The sequence below is a fragment of the Salvelinus alpinus genome, chromosome 7, assembly GCF_045679555.1.
Source record: "Salvelinus alpinus chromosome 7, SLU_Salpinus.1, whole genome shotgun sequence".
In the NCBI taxonomy this organism is placed as follows: Eukaryota; Metazoa; Chordata; class Actinopteri; order Salmoniformes; family Salmonidae; genus Salvelinus; species Salvelinus alpinus.
Window position 1 is genome coordinate 20,004,873 of NC_092092.1, and position 21,142 is coordinate 20,026,014.

General features: G+C 41.2%; 1 protein-coding gene across 1 annotated transcript in view; it reads right to left on the bottom strand.

Annotated features, from left to right (window-relative positions):
* Nucleotides 1–15,985, bottom strand: part of LOC139580544 (protein phosphatase 1 regulatory subunit 21-like) — a 28,131-nt gene extending 12,146 nt beyond the window's left edge. The window contains exons 1-11 of the mRNA XM_071409353.1: nt 15,692–15,985; nt 14,084–14,152; nt 13,768–13,914; nt 13,284–13,388; nt 9,938–10,102; nt 9,647–9,705; nt 8,260–8,354; nt 5,761–5,813; nt 3,410–3,559; nt 2,524–2,714; nt 2,073–2,209 (exon numbers count right to left, since the gene is read on the bottom strand). Coding sequence (XP_071265454.1) covers nt 2,073–2,209; nt 2,524–2,714; nt 3,410–3,559; nt 5,761–5,813; nt 8,260–8,354; nt 9,647–9,705; nt 9,938–10,102; nt 13,284–13,388; nt 13,768–13,914; nt 14,084–14,152; nt 15,692–15,745 — 1,225 coding nt within the window. The 5' untranslated portion in view covers nt 15,746–15,985. The remainder of the gene's footprint in view (nt 1–2,072; nt 2,210–2,523; nt 2,715–3,409; nt 3,560–5,760; nt 5,814–8,259; nt 8,355–9,646; nt 9,706–9,937; nt 10,103–13,283; nt 13,389–13,767; nt 13,915–14,083; nt 14,153–15,691) is intronic.
* Nucleotides 15,986–21,142: the final 5,157 nt, after the last annotated feature.

Below are 21,142 nucleotides of genomic sequence, written 5' to 3' on the forward strand. Positions count from 1 at the left end.
CCAGTAGTGAATTTCAAACACAGATTCAACCAGACCAGGAAGGTTTTCCAATGCCTTGCAAAGAAGGGCACCTATTGGTAGATGGGTAAAATCCCTTTGAGCATGGTGAAGTTATTAATTACACTTTGGATGGTGTATCAATACACCCAGTCACTACAAAAGATACAGGTGTCCTTCCTAACTCAGTTGCCGGAAAATAAGAAAACCGCTCAGGGATTTCATCATGAGGCCAATGGTGACTTTAAAACAGTTACAGAGTTTAATGGCTGTGATAGGAGAACTGAGGATGGATCAACATTGTAGTTACTCCACAATACTAACCTAAATTACAGAGTGAACAGAAGGAAGCCTGTACAGAGTAAAAATATTCCAAAAACATGAACCCTGTTTGCCACAAGGCACTAAAGTAATACTGCAAAAAATGTGGCAAAGCAATTCACTTTATGTCCTGAACACACCACTCTCCATATTTGTAAGCATTGTGGTGGCTGCATCATATGGGTAATTGAGTATGCTTGTAATCATTAAGGACTGAAGAGTAAAATCCTAGAGGAAAACCTGATTCAGTCTGCTTCCAACAAGACACTGGGAGATTAATTCACCTTTCAGAAGGACAATAACCTAAAACATAAGGCCAAATATACACTGGAGTTGCTTACCAAGAAGACAGTGAATGTTCCTGAGTTACAGGTTTGACTTAAAATTGCTTGAAAATCTATGGCAAGACTTGCAAATGGTTGTCTAGCAATGATCAACAACCAAATTAGACAGCTTGAAGAATTTTGAAAATAATAAAATTGGTAAATATTGGACAATCCAGGTGTTCAAAGCTCTTAAGAGACTTACCCAGAAAGACTCAGTTGTAATCACTGCCATAAGTAGACTATAACATGTATTGACTCTGTGGGGTGAATACTCTGTAATTATGGTGTATTGTGTGTAGATGGGTGAGGAAAGAAAATATATTGAATCCATTTTGAATTCAGGCTGTAACAACAAAATGTGGAATAAGTCAAGGGGCATGAATACTTTCTGAAGGCACGACATTGACAAGATATTTGACCGTCTGCTCTACCAATGAGAATAAATGTCCGCAAAGGGCAAAGGCAGGAGGGAGCAGACAGGAACATTCTAGATAATGAGAGGGCAGATATGCATGTGAACATGCACAACCCCAATATAAAATATTTTTTCTCAAAGTTGCTGGGATGTCACATGCATCCTCTTATATCAGTACATTCGTAACAACTTCTAGTCTACCAAATAAGCCTTGCTTAACAAATTAACAAAATTCAACACACTTCTAGGCTTGAGTGGTATACCGGGGTATTTTCAAAAAACGACTGTATGATATTCAAAACCATCCCCCAAATATTTTTGTTTCTTTTTCATTCATAAAATTCTATTGAGCCAGTCACATGATATGTTTGTTTTCAAAGATCACATGGAGCAAAGTGATGTTTCAAACTTACGTTTTGTGATACGATGTCCACTGTTGAGCAGCACAAGTGGTGATCAAGTTCCACTTGAAATTCCCTACTAAATATCTTATAAACACAAGTTAAATATCTAAATGCCAAATACATTTTCTCCAGCTCAGGGCTCCAGCTATGCATTTGGTTTGATAACTTGCTAGCCATAGGTGGTTAGTGTGCAAGTTCAAGCTTCTTGGTTACAGCAAACGATCGATCCCCTCCTGGATAAAGTGTGAGTAGCCTTTTGAGACATTTGTATAACTTTATGAGTTGGGTTGTCTGTACTTGCATTTAGTTTATGTTCGCTTGTGCTTGTTAGCATTTAGTTAGCATCCAATCTAGGAATTCGCTAGTACTTTGTTAGCATGATATATATTTTTTACACTCTGAAAAAAATAGCGCCCCTTATGTGCACTGCTGGTAATACTGTATACCCCGGTATGGTACAGGAACGGTATGAAGGTATGGAAATCCACCCAACCCTAACACCCTCCATACAAAAAAAATCCCACTTGGTCTGCTTCATGCTTTATTCTTGCGAGGACTGATTTTGGCGCAGAGTCAGCCCTCTCACTTCTCCTCTTTATGTTAACTCACTAGGTAAGGCCAGTAGGCTGATGTAGCTGTGTAGTTTGTCGAACAAAGAAGTTATTCTCTTCATGTCACTCTGCAGCTCCTGGTTCTTCGAGGTGAGAGAGGAGGTACACAGAGGAGTCCCGCACTCTTCCTCCAGACTGGTGAGGAGAAGAGAGGAGGAGAGGGTGAGACACATCGGCTGCAGTTACACAGGCAGCCCAATTCTGATATTTTCTTTTGACCAATTATCTGATGTGATTGGTCAAAAGACCAGTTAGTAGAAAAAAAATATCAGAATTGGGCTGCCTGTGTAAACACAGCCATAGAGAAACACACACTCTTAGAGGTGAGGGCTCAGGTACAGAGAGGGGCCGTACTCTTCCTCCAGGTTGGGGAGAAGAAGAAGGGGATAGGGAGGAACACACACACACGCATGCATATAGTACACACACCTAATGTAATGAGTACTGACCTTTTGAGCTGGTATGGTAGAATCTTCTGCAGAAAGTGGGTGTAGGAAGTGAAGTGATCGGCAAAGTCCTTGAGTTTCCCCACAGTCTCCAGCACTGTTACTGTGTTCTCTGTGATGCTCTGGTGTAGTTGCACTAGTCCTTCCTCCAGGGGGCGCACATAGGCTGCATTCTCATGTAGATACTGGGAGAACTGGGGAGAAGATTGCGGAGGACAGTTCATCTTACCTACTTCAGCCAAAATCACGTATTGTATGTCACTATGGATAAAAGCAGGGGTGTCAAACTCATTCCACGGAGGGCTGAGTGTCTGCAGGTTTTTGGTTTTGCTTTCAATTAAGCCCTAGACAACCCGATGAGGCGAGTGCCTTACTAATTACTAATTATCCAATCGTATTTGTCACGTGCCGGATACAACACCTTACCATGAAATGATTACTTACAAGCCCTTAACCAACAATGCAGTTCAAGAAAGAGTTAAGAAAATATATACTAAATAAACTAAAGTAAAAAATGTAATAAAAAGTAACACAAAATAACAATAGCGAGGCAATTGATCAATTGCTCAAGGCTTGGGGGGGTAGAAGCTGTTAAGGAACCTTTTGGACCTAGACATGGCGCTCTGGTACCGCTTGCCATGCGGTAGCAGAGAGAAGTCTGACTGGAGTCTGATAATTTTTTGGGGCCTTCCTCTGACACCGCCTAGTATATAGGACTAATTAGTGACCTTTAATTCATTAATCAAGTACAAGGGAGGAGCGAAAACCCACAGACACTCGGCCCTCTGGAATGAGTTTGACACGTATGGATAAGAGCATCTGCTAAATGACTAAAACAGGATGTCAGGGCATAGACTGTGTGTGGGTGTGTATCCCTGTATTTCCTGACCTTCTGGTTGAGTGGTGAGATGGGTTCGATAGAGGAGTCTAGAGGGTAGATGTGTACTCTCTGCTCTGTGTAGGAGTGGAAGTTTAACAGAGCAGCCACTATGTCCCGGACGAAGCCTAAGGCCTGACCAGCCACGTCTCGGGCCTTCAACTGGAGGACAGGAAAAGGAGAAATTAGTACCAAAACTCTGGACCACATATCTACAATGACAACGTATGATGGAGCCCTAACTGTTCTATAAAATATGAGGAAAGAAACAAACAATAATACAGGATCATGCTATAGTTCAGGGTTCCCCAACTAGTGGCCCGTGATTTTATTTGGCTCCCCAAGTTCTCTTAGCAAAAACATTTTGGGACACAAGACTGTAAAAACACCAGCAAATCAGTTCCAAGTGATTTTAATTTGGGAAAATCAGTTCCAAAGTATTCCTACACACAATAGAGATATGTGGTCTGGGCCTGAAATTAACCTTTGGTCCACCAGCCACTGTGGCAGGCACATTCTTTTTTACAAATAAAAAAACAAAATAAACATACTGTGTATATACAGTGCCTTCGGAAAGTATTCAGAGCTCTAGAGTTCCTCTGTGGAGATGGGAGAACCTTCCAGAAGAACAACCACCTCTGCAGCACTCCACCAATTAGCCCTTTATGGTTGAGTGGCCAGACGGAAGCCACTCCTCAGTAAAAAGGCACATGACAGCCCGCTTGGAGTTTACCAAAAGGCACCTAGAGACTCTCAGACTATGAGAAAGAAGATTCTCTGGTCTGATGAAACCAAGATTGAACTCTTTGGCCTGAATGCCAAGCATCACGTCTGGAGGAAACCTGGCACCATCCCTACGGTGAAGCATGGTGGCAGCATCATGTGGGGATATTTTCTGTGGCAGGGACTGGGAGACTAGTCAGGATCGAGACGAAGATGAACGAAACAAAGTACAGAGAGATACTTGACGAAAACCTGGTCCAGAGTGCTCAGGACCTAAGACTGGGGTGAAGGTTCACCTTCCAACAGTACAACGACCCTAAGCACACAGCCAAGACAACGCAGGAATGGCTTTGGGACAAGTGTCTGAATGTCCTTGAAAGGCCCAGCCAGAGCCCAGACTTGAACCTGATCGAACATCTCTGGAGACCTGAAAATATGCCCATCCAACCTGACGGAGCTTGAGAGGATCTGCAGAAAAGAATGGGAAAATCTACCTTGTAACATCATACCCAAGAAGACTCGAGGCTGTAATCGCTGCCAAAGGTACTTCAACAAAGTACCGAGTAAAGGGTCTGAATATTTACGTAAATGTAATTTCATTTTTTACAAATTTGCAAAAAAAAATATTTTTACTGTTTATGCTTCGACATCATGGGGTATTGTGTGTAGATTGATGAGGGGGAAAAAACAATTCAATCAATTTTAGTATAAGGCTGTAACTTAATGTGGAAAAAGTCAAGGGGTCTGAATACGGGGAAAGGGGGATACCTAGTCAGTTGTACAACTGAATGCCTTCAACTGAAATATGTCTTCAGCATTTAACCCAACCCCTCTGAATCAGAGAGGTGCGGGGGGGGGGGGCTGCCATAATCGACATCCACGTCTTCGGCGCCTAGGGAACAGTGGGTTAATTGCCTCGCTCAGAGCAAAACAACATTTTTACCTTGTCAGCTCGGGGATTCGATCCAGCAACCTTTCAGTTACTGGCCCAACGCTCTAACCACTATGGATGAGCATGCTTTGTAGTGTTTCTAAAACAATAACTGGATTACTATTAAGAAGTATGTGGTATATTGCTCAATATTAGAAACATTTTTGTGACCCGAATATTTTAAACAAAATATCACAGATGAAACATTTTTTCAACTGCTTAGTGACAGTGTGCCTGTGTGAGCTAGAGAATGTCTTCGCTAGAAGTTGAAGCAAACTCCAACATTGAAAAACAACCTAGCTTGTAAACAAAACAATGTAAATAGTCAAGAAACACAAGGACAAAGTCTCACTAGTTGACTTTAGTAAGTTAGACCAACTTGTATGCCTGTGCACAGTGCTTCTAAAAATGTATCTTCAGCACTTAAATCACACTGCTCACAGCTCCCCAGCCAGGCATTGTCGATGCTCGTTGCGCGTTGTGGGATATATATTGTAGGATTCATAGTTCAACCCACATTTGGCGGGTGTTAATGTCAAACCTTGTAAGCAAGGTTTAAAATTAATATTATATTTATTTTTTACAATATATCAGTTTCGGCTTCTTACGATCAATTTGCAGTCTACAAATGATTTGTAATTATGTTCTGGCCCGACCATTCCAAAAATTGAATCTAGTTGATGATGCCTCCTATAGGACTTCCTCTCACCTGGTGTCTTCTGTTGTGTGGTGGAACGTTGAGACTGTTGTAGTCACTGAATTCTGGAGAAAAAGGGAGGGAAATTTAAAGGAGAGGTTGCGAGCAACGGCTCGCCAAACTACCTTCAAACTGCACGCAGAGACATACAAATGGTATCCATGAGTTCATCTGACTCTGGGTGCTTAATTGCCAAAATCTCACACTATGCCTTTAAAGCGCCGAATGATGGCATGTCTTAGCTCTGTCCTTCATATAGCATGAAAACCATCTGAGGAGGAAAACAGGGCTCTAGTGGCATGGCATGACACACATTACACTTTTCCTCCTCTTACAGCGTCAGTGAGATATGATATTGAATTATGTTCCTTAGTAGAGGTCGACCGATTAATCGGAATGGACGATTAATTAGGATCGATTTCAAGTTTTCATAACAATCGGTAATCTGTATTTTTGGACAATCTGTTTTTTTTTTTTACGCCTTTATTTAACTAGGCAAGTCAGTTAAGAACACATTCTTATTTTCAATAATGGCCTAGGAACGGTGGGTTAACTCCCTTGTTCAGGGGCAGAACGACAGATTTTTACCTTGTCAGCTCGGGGATTTGTTTTTGCAACCTTCCGGTTACTAGTCCAACACTAACCACCTGCCTTACATTGCACTCCACGAGGATCCTGCGTGGCAGGCTGACTACCTGTTACGCGAGGGCAGCAAGAAGCAAAGGTAAGTTGCTAGCTAGCTTTAAACTTATCTTATAAAAAACAATCAATCTAAACATAATCACTAGTTAACTACACATGGTTGATGATATTACTAGTTTATCTAGCGTGTCCTGCGTTGCATATAATCGATGCGGTGCCTGTTCATTTCTCATCGAATCAAGCCTACTTCGACAAACGGGTGATGATTTAACAAGCGCATTTGCGAAAAAAGCACTGTAGTTAGACCAATGTACCTAACCATAAACATCAATGCCTTTCTTTAAAAACAATGCACAAGTCTATATTTTTAAACCTGCATATTTAGTTAATATTGCCTGCTAACATTAATTTCTTATAACTAGGGAAATTGTGTCACTTCTCTTGCGTTCCGTGCAAGCAGTCAGGGTATATGCAGCAGTTTGGGCCGCCTGGCTCATTGCGAACTGTGTGAAGTCCATTTATTCCTAACAAAGGCCGTAATTAATTCGCCAGAATTGTACATAATTATGACATAACATTGAAGGTTGTCCAATGTAACAGCAATATTTAGACTTAGGGATGCCACCCGTTAGATAAAATACGGAATGGTTCCGTATTTCACTGAAAGAATAAACGTTTTGTTTTCAAAATTATAGTTTCCGGATTCGACCATATTAATGACCAAAGGCTCGTATTTCTGTGTGTTATTATGTTATAATTAAGTCTATGATTTGATAGAGCAGTCTGACTGAGCGGTGGTAGGCAGCAGCAGGCTTGTAAGCATTCATTCAAACAGCACTTTCCTGCGTTTGCCAGCAGCTCTTCGAATTCTTCAAGCATTGCGCTGTTTATGACTTCAAGCCTATCAACTCCCGAGATTAGGCTGGTGTAACCGATGTGAAATGGCTAGCTAGTTAGCGGGGTGCGTGCTAATAGCGTTTCAAACGTCACTCGCTCTGAGACTTGGAGTGGTTGTTCCCCTTGCTCTGCATGGGTAACGCTGCTTCGAGGGTGGCTGTTGTCAATGTGTTCCTGGTTCGAGCCCAGGTAGGAGCGAGGAGAGGGACGGAAGCTGTACTGTTACACTGGCAATACTGAAGTGCCTATGAGAACATCCAATAGTCAAAGGTATATGAAATACAAATCGTATAGAGAGAAATAGTCCTATAATAACTACAACCTAAAACTTCTTACCTGGGAATATTGAAGACTCATGTTAAAAGGAACCACCAGCTTTCATATGTTCTCATGTTCTGAGCAAGGAACTTAAACGTTAGCTTTCTTACATGGCACATATTGCACTTTTACTTTCTTCTCCAACACTTTGTTTTGCATTATTTAAACCAAATTGAACATGTTTCATTATTATTTGAGGCTAAATTTATATTATTGATGTATTATATTAAGTTAAAATAAGTGTTTATTCAGTATTGTTGTAATTGTCATTATTAGAAATACATTTTTACATTTAAAAAATATATATAATAAATAAATAGGCCGATTAATCGGTATTGGCATTTTTCGGTCCTCCAATAAATCGGCATCGGCGTTGAAAAATCATAAATCGGTCGACCTCTAGTAGATAGTACTGCATACATATATATGTGTGGGTGTCATGTCTTAGAATGGGAAGACATGCTCATAGATAAACAATCATCAGTGATGTGTCTACAAGGTTGTGTTCATTAGAGCACACACTGCAACAGAAAATGTATAATGTGCAGTTTCATATTGGACAAATCCAGGTAGTCCCTCACTCTTTCAGTCTGTTTTCTTCCTAATAAACATGATCTGGGTCAGTGAAATGTTGCATAGTGAACTAGTACTCACTGGTGTCATTGAAGGGCACTTTCTCCTGGATGACAATGCTGCTCTTTTTCACCTGTCTGCTGAGCTCTGACTGACACTTCCTCAACTGCTGCTGACTGGAGAGAGAGGGATGATGGTGAGAGGAAGGGATGATGGTGAGAGGAAGGGATGATGTGAGAGGAATCAGGAGATGGTGAATGACCACTCAGTGACCATAATAAATACTTCCCTATCCGCATTATTACAACTCTCATTATTCCTTCATGTTAACCACAAGTCCTCTACCAGATACATACAATCATTCTCCATCTATGAACAAAACATTAGAATCATTTGCTCTTTCCATGACATAGATTTCACTTGGAGGCACCTGGTCAGCCTATGATCCCTTATTGATGTCACCTGTTAAATCCACTTCAAATCTGTGTAGATGGGGCCTCCCGAGTGGCGCAGCAGTCTAAGGCACTGCATCGCAGTGCTAGAAGCGTCACTACAGATCTGTGTTTGACCCCGGGCTGTGTCGCAGCCGAGAGACCCATGAGGCGGCGCACATTTGGCCCAGCTTTGTCCGGGTTAGGGGAGGGTTTGGCTGGCTGGGATGATAGTAGGTGCCAGGTGCTCCGGTTAAAGTGTGTCAAGAATTGCAACGGGTTTTTCACGCTCAACAGTTTCCTGTGTGTATCAAGAATGGTCCACCACCCAAAGGACATGCAGCCAACTTAAACTGTGGGAAGCATTTGAGTCAACATGGGCCAGCATCCCTGTGGAATGCTTTGGACATCTTGTAGAGTCCATGCCCCGACGGATTGAGGCTGTTCTGAGGGCAAAAAGCCATGCAACTCAATATTAGGAAGATTTTGCTAATGTTTTTTAACACTCAGTGTAACTCACTAGGTAGTAGGCTGATGTTAATCAAAGATTATCTACAGGGCCTTCAGAAGGTATTCACACCCTTGACGTTTGCACATTTTGTTGCGTTACAGCCTGAATTTAAAATGGTTTACATTTTGATTGTCACTGGCCTACACACAATACCCCATAATGTCAAAGTGGAAATGTTCACAAATTAATCAAAAACGAAAATCTGAAATGTCTTGAGTCAATAAGTATTCAACCCCTTTGTTACGGCAAGCCTAAAATACATTCAGGAGTAAAAATGTGCTCAACAAATCACATAAGTTACATGGTCTCACTGTGTGCAATAATTATGTTAACATGATTTTTGAATGACTACCTCTCTGTACCCCACGCATACAGATAATTGTAAGGTCACTCAGTCCAGCAGTGAATTTCAAACACAGCTTTAACCACAAAGACCAGGAAGGTGATCCTAATGTTTTGTACACTCAGTGTATATAGCATGTGTGTATCTAACTGGCACATGTGTAGATTAGAACAAGATATTTACCATTCCTCTGTCCGAGCTCTGCACTCTTTAGCTTCCCTCTCCAGAGTCTGGGATTTCACCTGTAGGAGGACACAGCAAATAGCATCATGTATTACTATTCTATCGTTTACCAATAACAAAAGATTGAGTTTTGCCTTTGTTCAGTCGCTTCCTACTTGCCCTCATCCTCCTTCCAGCCATCTCTCTCGCCATCTCACCTCTACTCAGACCTGGTCACTAACGTCTTTCAATGGTGTCCATGTATTTGATGGTGAGACATCCACTTCTCTCTCCACCTGCCCTCCCGCTCACCTCTAGTCTGGCCTTGTCACTCTGTAGTCTCTCAATAGTGTCCATGTATTTGGAGGTGAGTCCGTCCACTATGGCCTGGTGCTGTTCATGGTCTCTCTCCAGCTCCTCCAACAGGCCCTTCAGCTGAGACTCCTGCTGCCTGTGCTGCTCATCAGCCTCATAGAACTTAGAATAGAACATAACTTTATTGTCCAACCGAGGATTAAACATTTCTTTGGGCATCACCTTACAAGAATTCTAAAAATATCATTCTCAGACACACATTCTAGAACAGACCAGCACACAAAAACAACTGATCAAATACATTATGTAGTACACATATTCAAGCCAGTAGTCCCTTGGTAAACACTTGCCCATACATACAGTTGAAGTCAGAAGTTTACATACACCTTAGCCAAATACATTTAAACTCAGTTTTTCACAATTCTTGACATTTAATCCTAGTAAAAATTCCCTGTTTTAGGTCAGTTAGGATCACCACTTTATTTTAAGAATGTGAAATGTCAGAATAATAGCAGAGAGAATGATTTATTTCAGCTTTTATTTCTTTCATCACATTCCCAGTGGGTCAGAAGTTTACATACACTCAATTAGTATTTGGTAGCATTGCCTTGAAATTGTTTAACTTGGGTCAAACGTTTCGGGTAGCCTTCCGCAAGCTTCCCACAATAAGTTGGGTGAATTTTGGCCCATTCCTCCTGACAGCTGGTCAGGCCTCCTTGCTCGCACAAGCTTTTTCGGTTCTGCCCACAAATGTTCTATAGGATTGAGGTCAGGGCTTTGTGATAGCCACTCCAATACCTTAACTTTGTTGTCCTTAAGCCATTTTGCCACAACTTTGGAAGTATGCTTGGGGTCATTGTCCATTTGGAAGAACCATTTGCGACCAAGTTTTAACTTCCTGACTGATGTCTTGAGATGTTGCTTCAATATATCCACATAATTGTCTTTCCTCATGATACCATCTATTTTGTGAAGTGCACCAGTCCCTGCTGCAGAAAAGCCCCCCCACAACATGATGCTGCCACCCCCGTGCTTCACAGTTGGGATGGTGTTCTTCGACTTGCAAGCCTCCCCCTTTTTCCTCCAAACACAACAATGGTCATTATGGCCAAACAGTTCTATGTTTGTTTCATCAGACCAGAGTACATTCCTCCAAAAAGTATGATCTTTGTCCCCATGTGCAGTTGCAAACCGTAGTCTGGCTTTTTTATGGCGGTTTTAGAGCAGTGGCTTCTTCCTTGCTGAGCGGCCTTTCAGGTTATGTCGATATAGGACTCGTTTTACTGTGGATATAGATACTTTTGCACCCGTTTCCTCCAGCATCTTCACAAGGTCCTTTGCTGTTGTTCTGGAATTGATTTGCACTTTTCGAACAAAAGTATGTTCATCTCTAGGATACAGAATGCGTCTCCTTCCTGAGCGGTATGACGGCTGCGTGGTCCCATGGTGTTTATACTTGCGTACTATTGTTTGTACAGATGAACGTGGTACCTTCAGGCGTTTGGAAATTGCTCCCAAGGATGAACCACACTTGTGGAGGTCTACAATTTTATTTCTGAGGTCTTTTCTGAGGCTGATTTCTTTTGATTTTCACATGATGTCAAGCACAAAGGCACTGAGTTTGAAGGTTGGCCTTGAAATACATCCACAGGTACACCTCTAATTGACTCAAATTATGTCAATTAGCCTATCAGAAGCTTCTAAAGCCATGACATAATTTTCAGAAATTTTCTAAGCTGTTTAAAAGGTACAGTCAACTTAGTGTATGTAAGTTTCTGACCCACTGGAATTGTGATACAGTGAATTATAAGTGAAACAATCTGTCTGTAAACAATTGTTGGAAAAATTACTTGTGTCATGCACAAAGGAGATTGCCAAAACTATAGTTTGTTAACACGAAATGTGTGGAGTGGTTGAAAAACTAGTTTTAATGGCTCCAACCTAAGTGTATGTAAAGTTCCGACTTCAACTGTATACAGTCCATTCGGAAAGTATTCAGACCGCTTGACTTTTTCCACATTTTGTTTCATTACAGCCTTTTTCTGAAATGGATTAGATTGATGAGGGGCAAAAAATATCTACACACAATACCCCATAATGACAAAGTAAAAACATGTTTAGACATTTTAGCAAATGCACATAAAATGTAATAAAATATGAATATAAGTAGTCAGACCTTTTACTCAGTACTTTGTTGAAGCACCTTTGGCAGCGATTACAGCCTCAAATCTTGGGTATGATGCTACAAGCTTGGCACACCTGTATTTGGGGAGTTTCTCCCATTCTTCTCTGCAGATCCTCTCAAGCGCTTGTCAGTTTGGATGGGGTGTGTCGCTACACAGCTATTTTCAGGTTTCTTAGATGTTTGATCGGGTTCTCCCAGTCCTTGCCGCTGAAAAACATCCCCACAGCATGATGCTGCCACCACATTTCACTGTAGGGATGGTGCCAGGTTTCTTCCAGATGTGATGCTTGGCATTCAGGCCAAAGAGTTCAATCTTGGTTTCATCAGAGCAGAGAATCTTGTTTCATGGTCTGAGAGTCCTTTCAGTGCTTTTGGGCAAACTCCAAGTGGGCTGTCATGTGCCTTTTACTGAGAAGTGGCTTCCATCTGGCCACTCTACCATAAAGGCCTGATTAATGGAGTGCTGCAGAGATGGTTGTCCTTCTGGAAGGTTCTCCCATCTCCAAAGAGGAACTTTAGAGCTCTGTCAGAGTGACCATCGGGTTCGTGGTCACCTCCCTGAACAATGCCCTTGTCCCGCAATTGCTCACTTCGGCCGGGCGGTCATCTCTAGGAAGAGTCTCGGTTGTTCCAAACTTCTCCCATTTAAGAATGATGGAGGTCACTATATTCTTGGGGACCTTCAATGCTGCAGACATTTTTTGGTACCCTTCCCCAGATCTGTGCCTCGACACAATCCTGTCTCAGAGCTCTACGGACAATTCCTTTGACCTCATGGCTTGGTTTTTGCTCTGAAATGCACTGTCAACTGTGGGACCTTATATTGACACCTGTGTGCCTTCCAAATCATGTCCTATCAACTGAATTTACCACAGGTGAACTCCAATCAAGATGTAGAAATCTCAAGGATGATCAATGGAAACAGGATGCACCTGACCTCAATTTCAAGTCTCATAGCAAAGGGTCTCAATACTTAGGTAAATAAAAAACTGTATTTGCTTTGTCATTATGGGGTATTGTGTGTAGATTGATGAGGATTCTTTTTTTGAACCCATTGTAGAATAAGGCTGTAATGTAACAAAATGTGGAGAAAGGGAAGGGGTCTGAATACTTTCCAAATGCATTGTATACACTTCCATGTCTCAGAGACAGACATACCTGGATGTGAAGCCTCTCGTTCTCCTGGATCTTCTTCTGCAGGTCCTCATCAAACACACTCTGGGTCTGCTGCAAGCCCTGTTGGGAGGGGGAGTCCCCTTTGTTCTGGTGAAGAGAAAGTGTCTGAGATCGACTGCACCAAATCACTGATCGACAAATCACCTTGCATCCCAAATTAATACTCATTATGTGATCGAGATGAGTGATTCTGCACTTTGCCTTACTTTAACTGATCTCCTCAAACATGATCAAAGGTAGAAGGAGAGCAAGGTAAGCCTGTCGAACTATGACATGTCTGATTGTGGGGTGCACCCTCCTCCCTGTCTAATATACTGCCATTTTAGCAGTTGCCTTTATCCAAAGCTATAGTCATGCGTGCATACATTTTACGCAGGGGCGGTCCCGGAAATCGTACCCACAATCCGGTCGTTGCAAGAGCCATGCTTTACCAACTGAGCTACAGAGGACCACTGTCTGTCTCTACCTTGCTCTTCTTGCCCTTGGCCTCACTGGCAGCCAGTTCCTCTTGCAGCAGCTCTACTCTCTTAGCCAGCTGCTGGTTCCTGAAGGTGAGACTGTCCATCTCCTGCTCCACCTTCCTCAGGCTCTGTTCTCGCTGCTTCACCTGATCCTGTAGTGTCGGGGTGGAGGAGAAGACGCTCAGTGATTTTAAAGTAAATCACCCAAAATTCCCAGGTTTTTCAGAATTCCTGGTTGGAGGATTCCCTTCCTGATTATTTCCTCCAACCAGGATTGGAATTTTGAAACCCTTTTCCAGAGGGCTCTGAATGGTTCTGTACCTTAAGAGAGGTGGAGCTGGCCTGCTCATCTACCACGCCTTTCTTCAAGACCTGGTTCTGTGCCCGGAGCTATGGAGACATGGGGAGTATAGACACTGAGCTGTAGGTCTACTGCAGACACACACAAATGTACAGTATTGCCTCGGCCTTTGGCTTCTAAGCAAAGCAACATAGCTATTTTATGGATTTATTTTGTGTGAGACATATTGTTAAATCATCAAATATGGATAACTCCACTGCAATGCATGACTGCACTAACATTTCTGAAGGTTGGGTGAATGTTGCTACTTATTGGGAAACTACACCCCAGATTTAATGGAAAATAGAAATAACAGGATATTGGCCAGCAGGGGGCTGTGGTTTTACAACAGTCAGACAGGAAACACCATGCATTCACTGCCTGTCAACTGACACAGTGCGGGTCAGGAGGATGGTTCTTATATTAACCAAAGCTAGTCAGTCTAACTGACATTTATTTTAATAATGCCTAAAAAGGGGTACTATTGACATGGATACCAATCCATTTTCTACCTAACGTATGACAGGGGGTTTGAAGAACATGGCTGCCCATGTTTTACTCAGGCTATGTAACATTGTATTGTTTAGAGAAGGGTGGCTTCTGTTCTGGCCTACCCTCCTCCCTTTGTCATTAAAGACTAAGACACATTGTGAGTGTCAGCTGACATATCAGGCAGTGACCTAAGCTAAATCATAGAGTGAAGATACCATCCAAAATACTGTTCACTATGAGATTGTTTTGATTGATTTACAGCAGTTAGCAACATCCTTTGCTGTACACAGTTCACGTTCATAGTAAACAGTGCAGTAAAGACACCAAATATTGTCTTCGATTATCACAAACACCAATCAACCTATTGATGGCCTGCTCTCTCTATACTTGACAATACACCCAGGAGGGTGACACACTAGTGAGTAGTGACACCCTGAAAAGGAACTTGATTGGAAACAGATCGAGCTAAGTAACTAGATACTTTGGACAGTACCTTTTATAGGTTGGTGGAAGAGGAATAATGGTTCGGGCTAGGCCCCTTAGTTCCAGTGAAGGGAAATCTTAATGCTACAGCATACAATGACATTCTAGATGATTCTGTGCTTCCAACTTTTGTGGCAACAGCTTGGGGAAGGCCCTTTCTTGTTTCAGCATGACAATGCCCCTGTACACAAAGCGAGGTCCATACAGAATTATTTTTTTAGATCAGTGTGGAAGAACTTGACTGGCCTGCACAGAGCGCTGACATCAACCCCATCGAACACCTTTGGGATGAATTGATACACCGACTGCAAACCAGGCCTAATCGCCCAACATCAGTGCCGACCTCACTAATGCTCGTGGCTGAATGGAAGCAAGTCCCGCAGCAATGCTCCAATATCTAGTGGAAAGCCTTCCCAGAAGAGTGGGGGCTGTTATAGCAGCGATGGGGGGCCCAACTCCATATTAATGCCCATGATTTTGAAATGAGATGTTCGACGAGCAGGTGTCCACATACTTTTGATCATATAGTGTACCTTGCACGTTAGAATGAATCAGCAATCGGATTAAATAGCCAAGAACTGTGGCTAACGATAGAGCAACAAATAATTGCTTACCTTTGAATACTCCAGGGCCAATTTGGTGTATTTCCCTTGCAGGTCTGCAGCCATTGCTTTAGGAAAAAATAAAGCTAGTTAGCTGGATAACCAATATGTCATGGAATAGTTAGCTAACACGAGAAAATAAACTGGCTAGTTACTGTAGCGCAGGTACACTGACTAGTTAGCTTGCCGTTTCTTTATTTGAATGACAGTTGGTGCAAGTGACTGATAAACAGTTTCATGCAATGTAGGAAGGGGAGGGAAGCTATTCTATCATCTGATTGAGTGGTAAAGCCGGACGTTATTCAGCTAGCTAGTAAGCTAACGTCCCAGCAACAATAAAAAAGAACTTCCGGGTCAGTAAATTTTCCAAATAAAAGTCCTCCACGTAATAGTAGAAAAGCGTCAATAAACGGTATAATTTATTATATGAAAAATAATTGTCTATAACTTAACAATGATTCATATTTGTTCTTATTTAAGTGACATTTGAACCAGGAAAACATGTTTCAATGTCAAATAAGGAATAACACATTTCCGTATAAAGTATACACATATAGCACTGCACAGGAAAACTATCGAACGTGTGTCCATAAAACCATGGTCTAGTCTACTCACTGGAGTCCCTAGAAAACAAATGAGGTGGGTTTTAACAAAAAGATAGGCCATAGGAAGTGTTGCTGGACTTTTACTGTGGTTAAAAAGTGTAAAATGTGCTGGTCTAGTTCCAAGTGTTCCAAGATGATGTAAACTTTAAACTTTAAAGGGAAACTATAAATACATGTAACTACAATCCTTTATAATTTATTTAACCAGAGGTCACACTGAGATTTATGCTGCAAGAAAGCAGCATACATATACTGTAGTCAAGGATGGGCAAAACTTCCAAAATTCAATTACACAAAATACAATTACAAAAAAACATAAAGATCAATGTATCAAAATAAACAACAAAATGATTGTATTTTGAAATGTATTTAATGAAATACTTAAAAAGGTGCAATATGCAGAAATCACTCCACCATTTCCTGGTTGCTAAAATTCTAATAGTTTGCCTAATTTCAGTTTGTGACAAAACATAAAATGTAATGAATCATTGTACCATCTAAACCGCTGTGAAATATATTTTCAATAACCATAAATATATTCCTGACAGTTTATGCAGAAATTATTCGGTTGTGCAAACCCACAGTTTCATCAGCTCTCCGGGTTGCTGGTCTCAGACAATTCTTCAGGTGAATAAGTCGATGTGTTTGTGGTAGAGAAATTAACATTAAATTCTCTGGCAACAGCTCTGGTGGACATTCCTGCAGTCAGCATGCCAATTGCATGCTCCCTCAACTTGAGACATCTACGGCATTGTGTTGTGTGACAAAACTGCACAGTTTAGCCTTTTATTGTCCCCAGCACAAGGTGCACCTGTGTAATGATCATGCTGTTTAATCAGCGTCTTGATATGCCACACCTGTCTGGTGAATTGATTATCTTGGCAAAGGAGAAATGCTCACTAACAGGAATGTAAACAAATTTGAGCAAAACATTTGAGAGAAATAAGCTTTTTGTACAAATGGAACATTTCTGGGATCTTTTATTTCACCTCATGAAACATGGGACCAACACATAACATATTGCGTTTGTATTTTTGTTCAGTGTATTTCATTGAGCGTGCCATCAGACTTCTGATACCAATGCAGGGTGAAAGGGGACATGAAATGGTGAACTGCTATGAATTTGCATAAAGTATTTTGAAAATACAAATTACAGCACTCAAAAGTATCTTGTTTCAAAATACATTGGAGTGTAGTTCAGCCCAGTGTAATGTTAATGACAAAACACTCCAGTGAAATACATATTTAAAATATATCCAACAGAAATTTTGCATTTAGTAAACGCATGAGACACAACAAACCATAAAATACAACAATGAATGGAAGTTAAAAAGGCGCAAAGTGCATAAAAAAGGTTAAAAGAGCAGGTTTAAATACATGTGCAATTTGTGGTCAGCAGCCCTCCAATCTGGGATTTAAAATCATCAATCAGAGTAAAATGATCTAGTTTTAGGTCCTTCTGTAAAGTGTTCCAAGATAAGGTAAATGGAAACTATAGAGGACTTGCAGTTGACGTACGACGCCTCCTGGTGGCCATGTTGGAAGACCACATTAATTCATCGACAACAGCTGAGTGACTACCACAAACTGCTTGATAATGGTGCCTTAAACTAGTTGATTCATCACCATGGTCATTTTCTGTTCAGTATTTGCCTGCTCCAACAAGGCAGGAAAGACAACGAGGATTTTTTTTTTTACAGATTCCCTGCAACCATTGGTGACAAGGAGATAGCACGCGCTCCAGCAAGTATATTTCACTGGTCATCCCCAAAGCCAACACTTCCTTTGGACGCCTTTCCTTCCAGTTCTCTGCTGCCAATGACTGGAACGAATTGCATAAATCTCTGAAGCTGGAGTCTTATATCTCCCTCTCTAACTTTAAGCATCAGCTGTCAGAGCAGCTTATTGATCACTGTACCTGTACACAGCCAATCTGTAAATAGCACACCCAACTACCTCATCCCCATATTATTACTTACCCTCTTGTTCTTTTGCACCCCAGTATCTCTACATGCACATCTATCACTCTAGTGTTAATGCTAAATTGTAATTATTTCACCTCTAAGGCCTATTTATTGCCTTACCTCCCTACTCTTCTACATTTACACACACTGTACATAGATTTTTCTATTGTGTTATTGACTGTACGTTTGTTTATGTGTAACTATGTGTTATTGTTTTTGTCGCACTGCTTTGCTTTATCTTGGCCAGGTCGCAGTTGTAAATGAGAACTTGTTCTCATCTGGCCGACCTGGTTAAATACAGGTGAAAAAATACAAAATAAGTGTCAAGAACTGTTGGAAAAATGAACACTTTTTTACCCGTCAAGACCCGAATCCAGACAGCCTTCAGTACAGGGTCTACAACAATAATTGTATCACTGGTTAGTCAAATCTGATCAATTTCGAATTTAGCTGTTATTCTAACCAGCTGTTAACAACAACATTAAATTAGCCAGCTAGATAGCTTATAGTGTAGCTATTAGCATGTGTCACGTGAGTTTCACGTTTTGGGAAGCAATTTTTTCACCATAAATCTGCACCTTTATAACAAAGGATTACATGCATCTATCATCGCATTTGCAGCCTTCTGTAAAACTACTATTCCTAATGTTGTGAGTAGATTGGATAGTCACAATGTAGGCTATTAATGAGCACGTAGTGGCATATGTTTGGATGTTAAATGACCAGCATTGGCTATATCAGAGAAGTTTATTTCCTTTGCAGGGAAAAATGTGGCCTTTTGATAAACATTGCATCCATTTCTACTACACTTTATGACTGGAGACATTATTACCCCAATCATTTTTAATACACAGCCTACACTGCTGACAACAGATCAATGACAACGACCTTGTCTTGAATGTAACCATGTAATCTAGGTCTATAAAAAAAGGATCCAGCTTGCAGTTGACAAACTGAGCAATCGGGGGAGAGGGGCCTTGTTCAGGGAGGTGACCAAGAACCCGATGGTCACTCTGACAGAGCTCCAGAGTTCCTCTGTGGAGATGGGAGAACCTTCCAGAAGGACAACCATCTCTGCAGCACTCCACCAATTAGGCTTTTATGGTAGAGTGGCCAGACGGAAGCCACTTCTCAGTTAAAGGCACATGACAGCCCGCTTGGAATTTGCCAAAAGGCACCTAAAGACTCTTAGACCATGAGACCAATATTCTCTTATGAAACCAAGATTGAACTCTTTGGCCTGAATGCCAAGCATCACGTCTGGAGTAAACCTGGCACCATCCCTACGGTGAAGCATGGTGGTGGCAGCATCATGTTGTGGGGGTGCTTTGCTGCAGGAGGGACTGGTGCACTTCACAAAATAGATGGCATCATGAGAAGGTACAATTATGTGGATATATTGAAGCAACATTTCAAGACATCAGTCAGGAAGTTAAAGCTTGGTCGCAAACGGGTCTTCCAAATGGACAATGACCCCAAGCATACCTCCAAAGTTGTGGCAAAATGGCTTAAGGACAACAAAGTCAAGGTATTGGAGTGGCCATCACAATGCCCTGACCTCAATCCCATAGAAAATTTGTGGGTAGAACTTAAAAAGCATGTGCGAGCAAGGAGGCCTACAAACCTGACTCAGTTACACCAGCTCTGTCAGGAGGGATGGGCCAAAATTCACTCAACTTATTGTGGGAAGCTTGTGGAAGGCTACCCGAAACGTTTGACCCAAGTTAAACAATTTAAAGGCAATGCTATCAAATACTAATTGAGTGTATGTAAACTTCTGACCCACTGGGAATGTGATGAAAGAAATAAAAGCTGAAATAAATAATTCTCTCTGCTATTATTCGGACATTTTACATTCTTAAAATAAAGTGGTGATCCTAACTGACCTAAGACAGGGACATTTTACTCAGATTAAATGTCAGGAATTGTGCAAAACTGAGTTTAAATGTAAACTTCCGACTTCAACTGTATGTCAGAGTGACCATCGGGTTCTTGGTCACCTCCCTGACCAAGGCCCTTCTCCCCAGATTGATCAGTTTGACTGGGCGGGAAGAGTCTTGGTGGTTCCAAACTTAAGAATGATGGAGGCCACTGTGTTCTTGGGGACCTTCAATGCTGCAGAAAAGTTTTGCCTCGTCACAGTACTGTCTCGGCGCTCTACGGACAATTCCTTCGATCTCACGGCTTGGTTTTTGCTCTGACATGCACTGTCAACTATGGGACCTTTATATAGACAGGTGTGTGTCTTTCTAAATCATGTCCAATCAAATGAATTTGCCGCAGCTGAACTCCAATCAAGTTGTAGACACATCTCAAGGATGATCAATGGAAACAGGATGCACCTGAGCTCAATTTTGAGTCTCATAGCAAAGAGTCTAAATACTTATGTAAATTTTTAATTTGCAAACATTTCTAAGAACAAGTTTTTGCTTTGTCATTATGGGGTATTGTTTAAAGATTTATGAGGAACATCATTTAATTAATCAATTTTAGAATAAGGATGTAATGTAACAAAATGTGGGAAAAGTCTGAATACATTCCGAATGCACTGTATATGAATGGGGAATCCGGGATTCTTGGGACGTTCCTGTATTATTAATGTAGATGATATATGACAAATGTTTGTCTATAAATTAACTACGATTCATATTTGTTCATATCTGTGACATTTGAATAAAATGTGGGTTTTAAAACATTTTACAAAAACATACACATTTTTGTATAGATTATTGGTTGATGTGTTTAGCAACAAAACAGATTCTGTGCGCAACTATGGGGCAAAAGGGATTGGCTTAGATTGTTAACAACGTGTAAACTGTATATTTTTTACATAAATACATTTGCACAATGAACACTTGTTGTCTCTCAAATACATCATTATAGTTGTTGGTTAG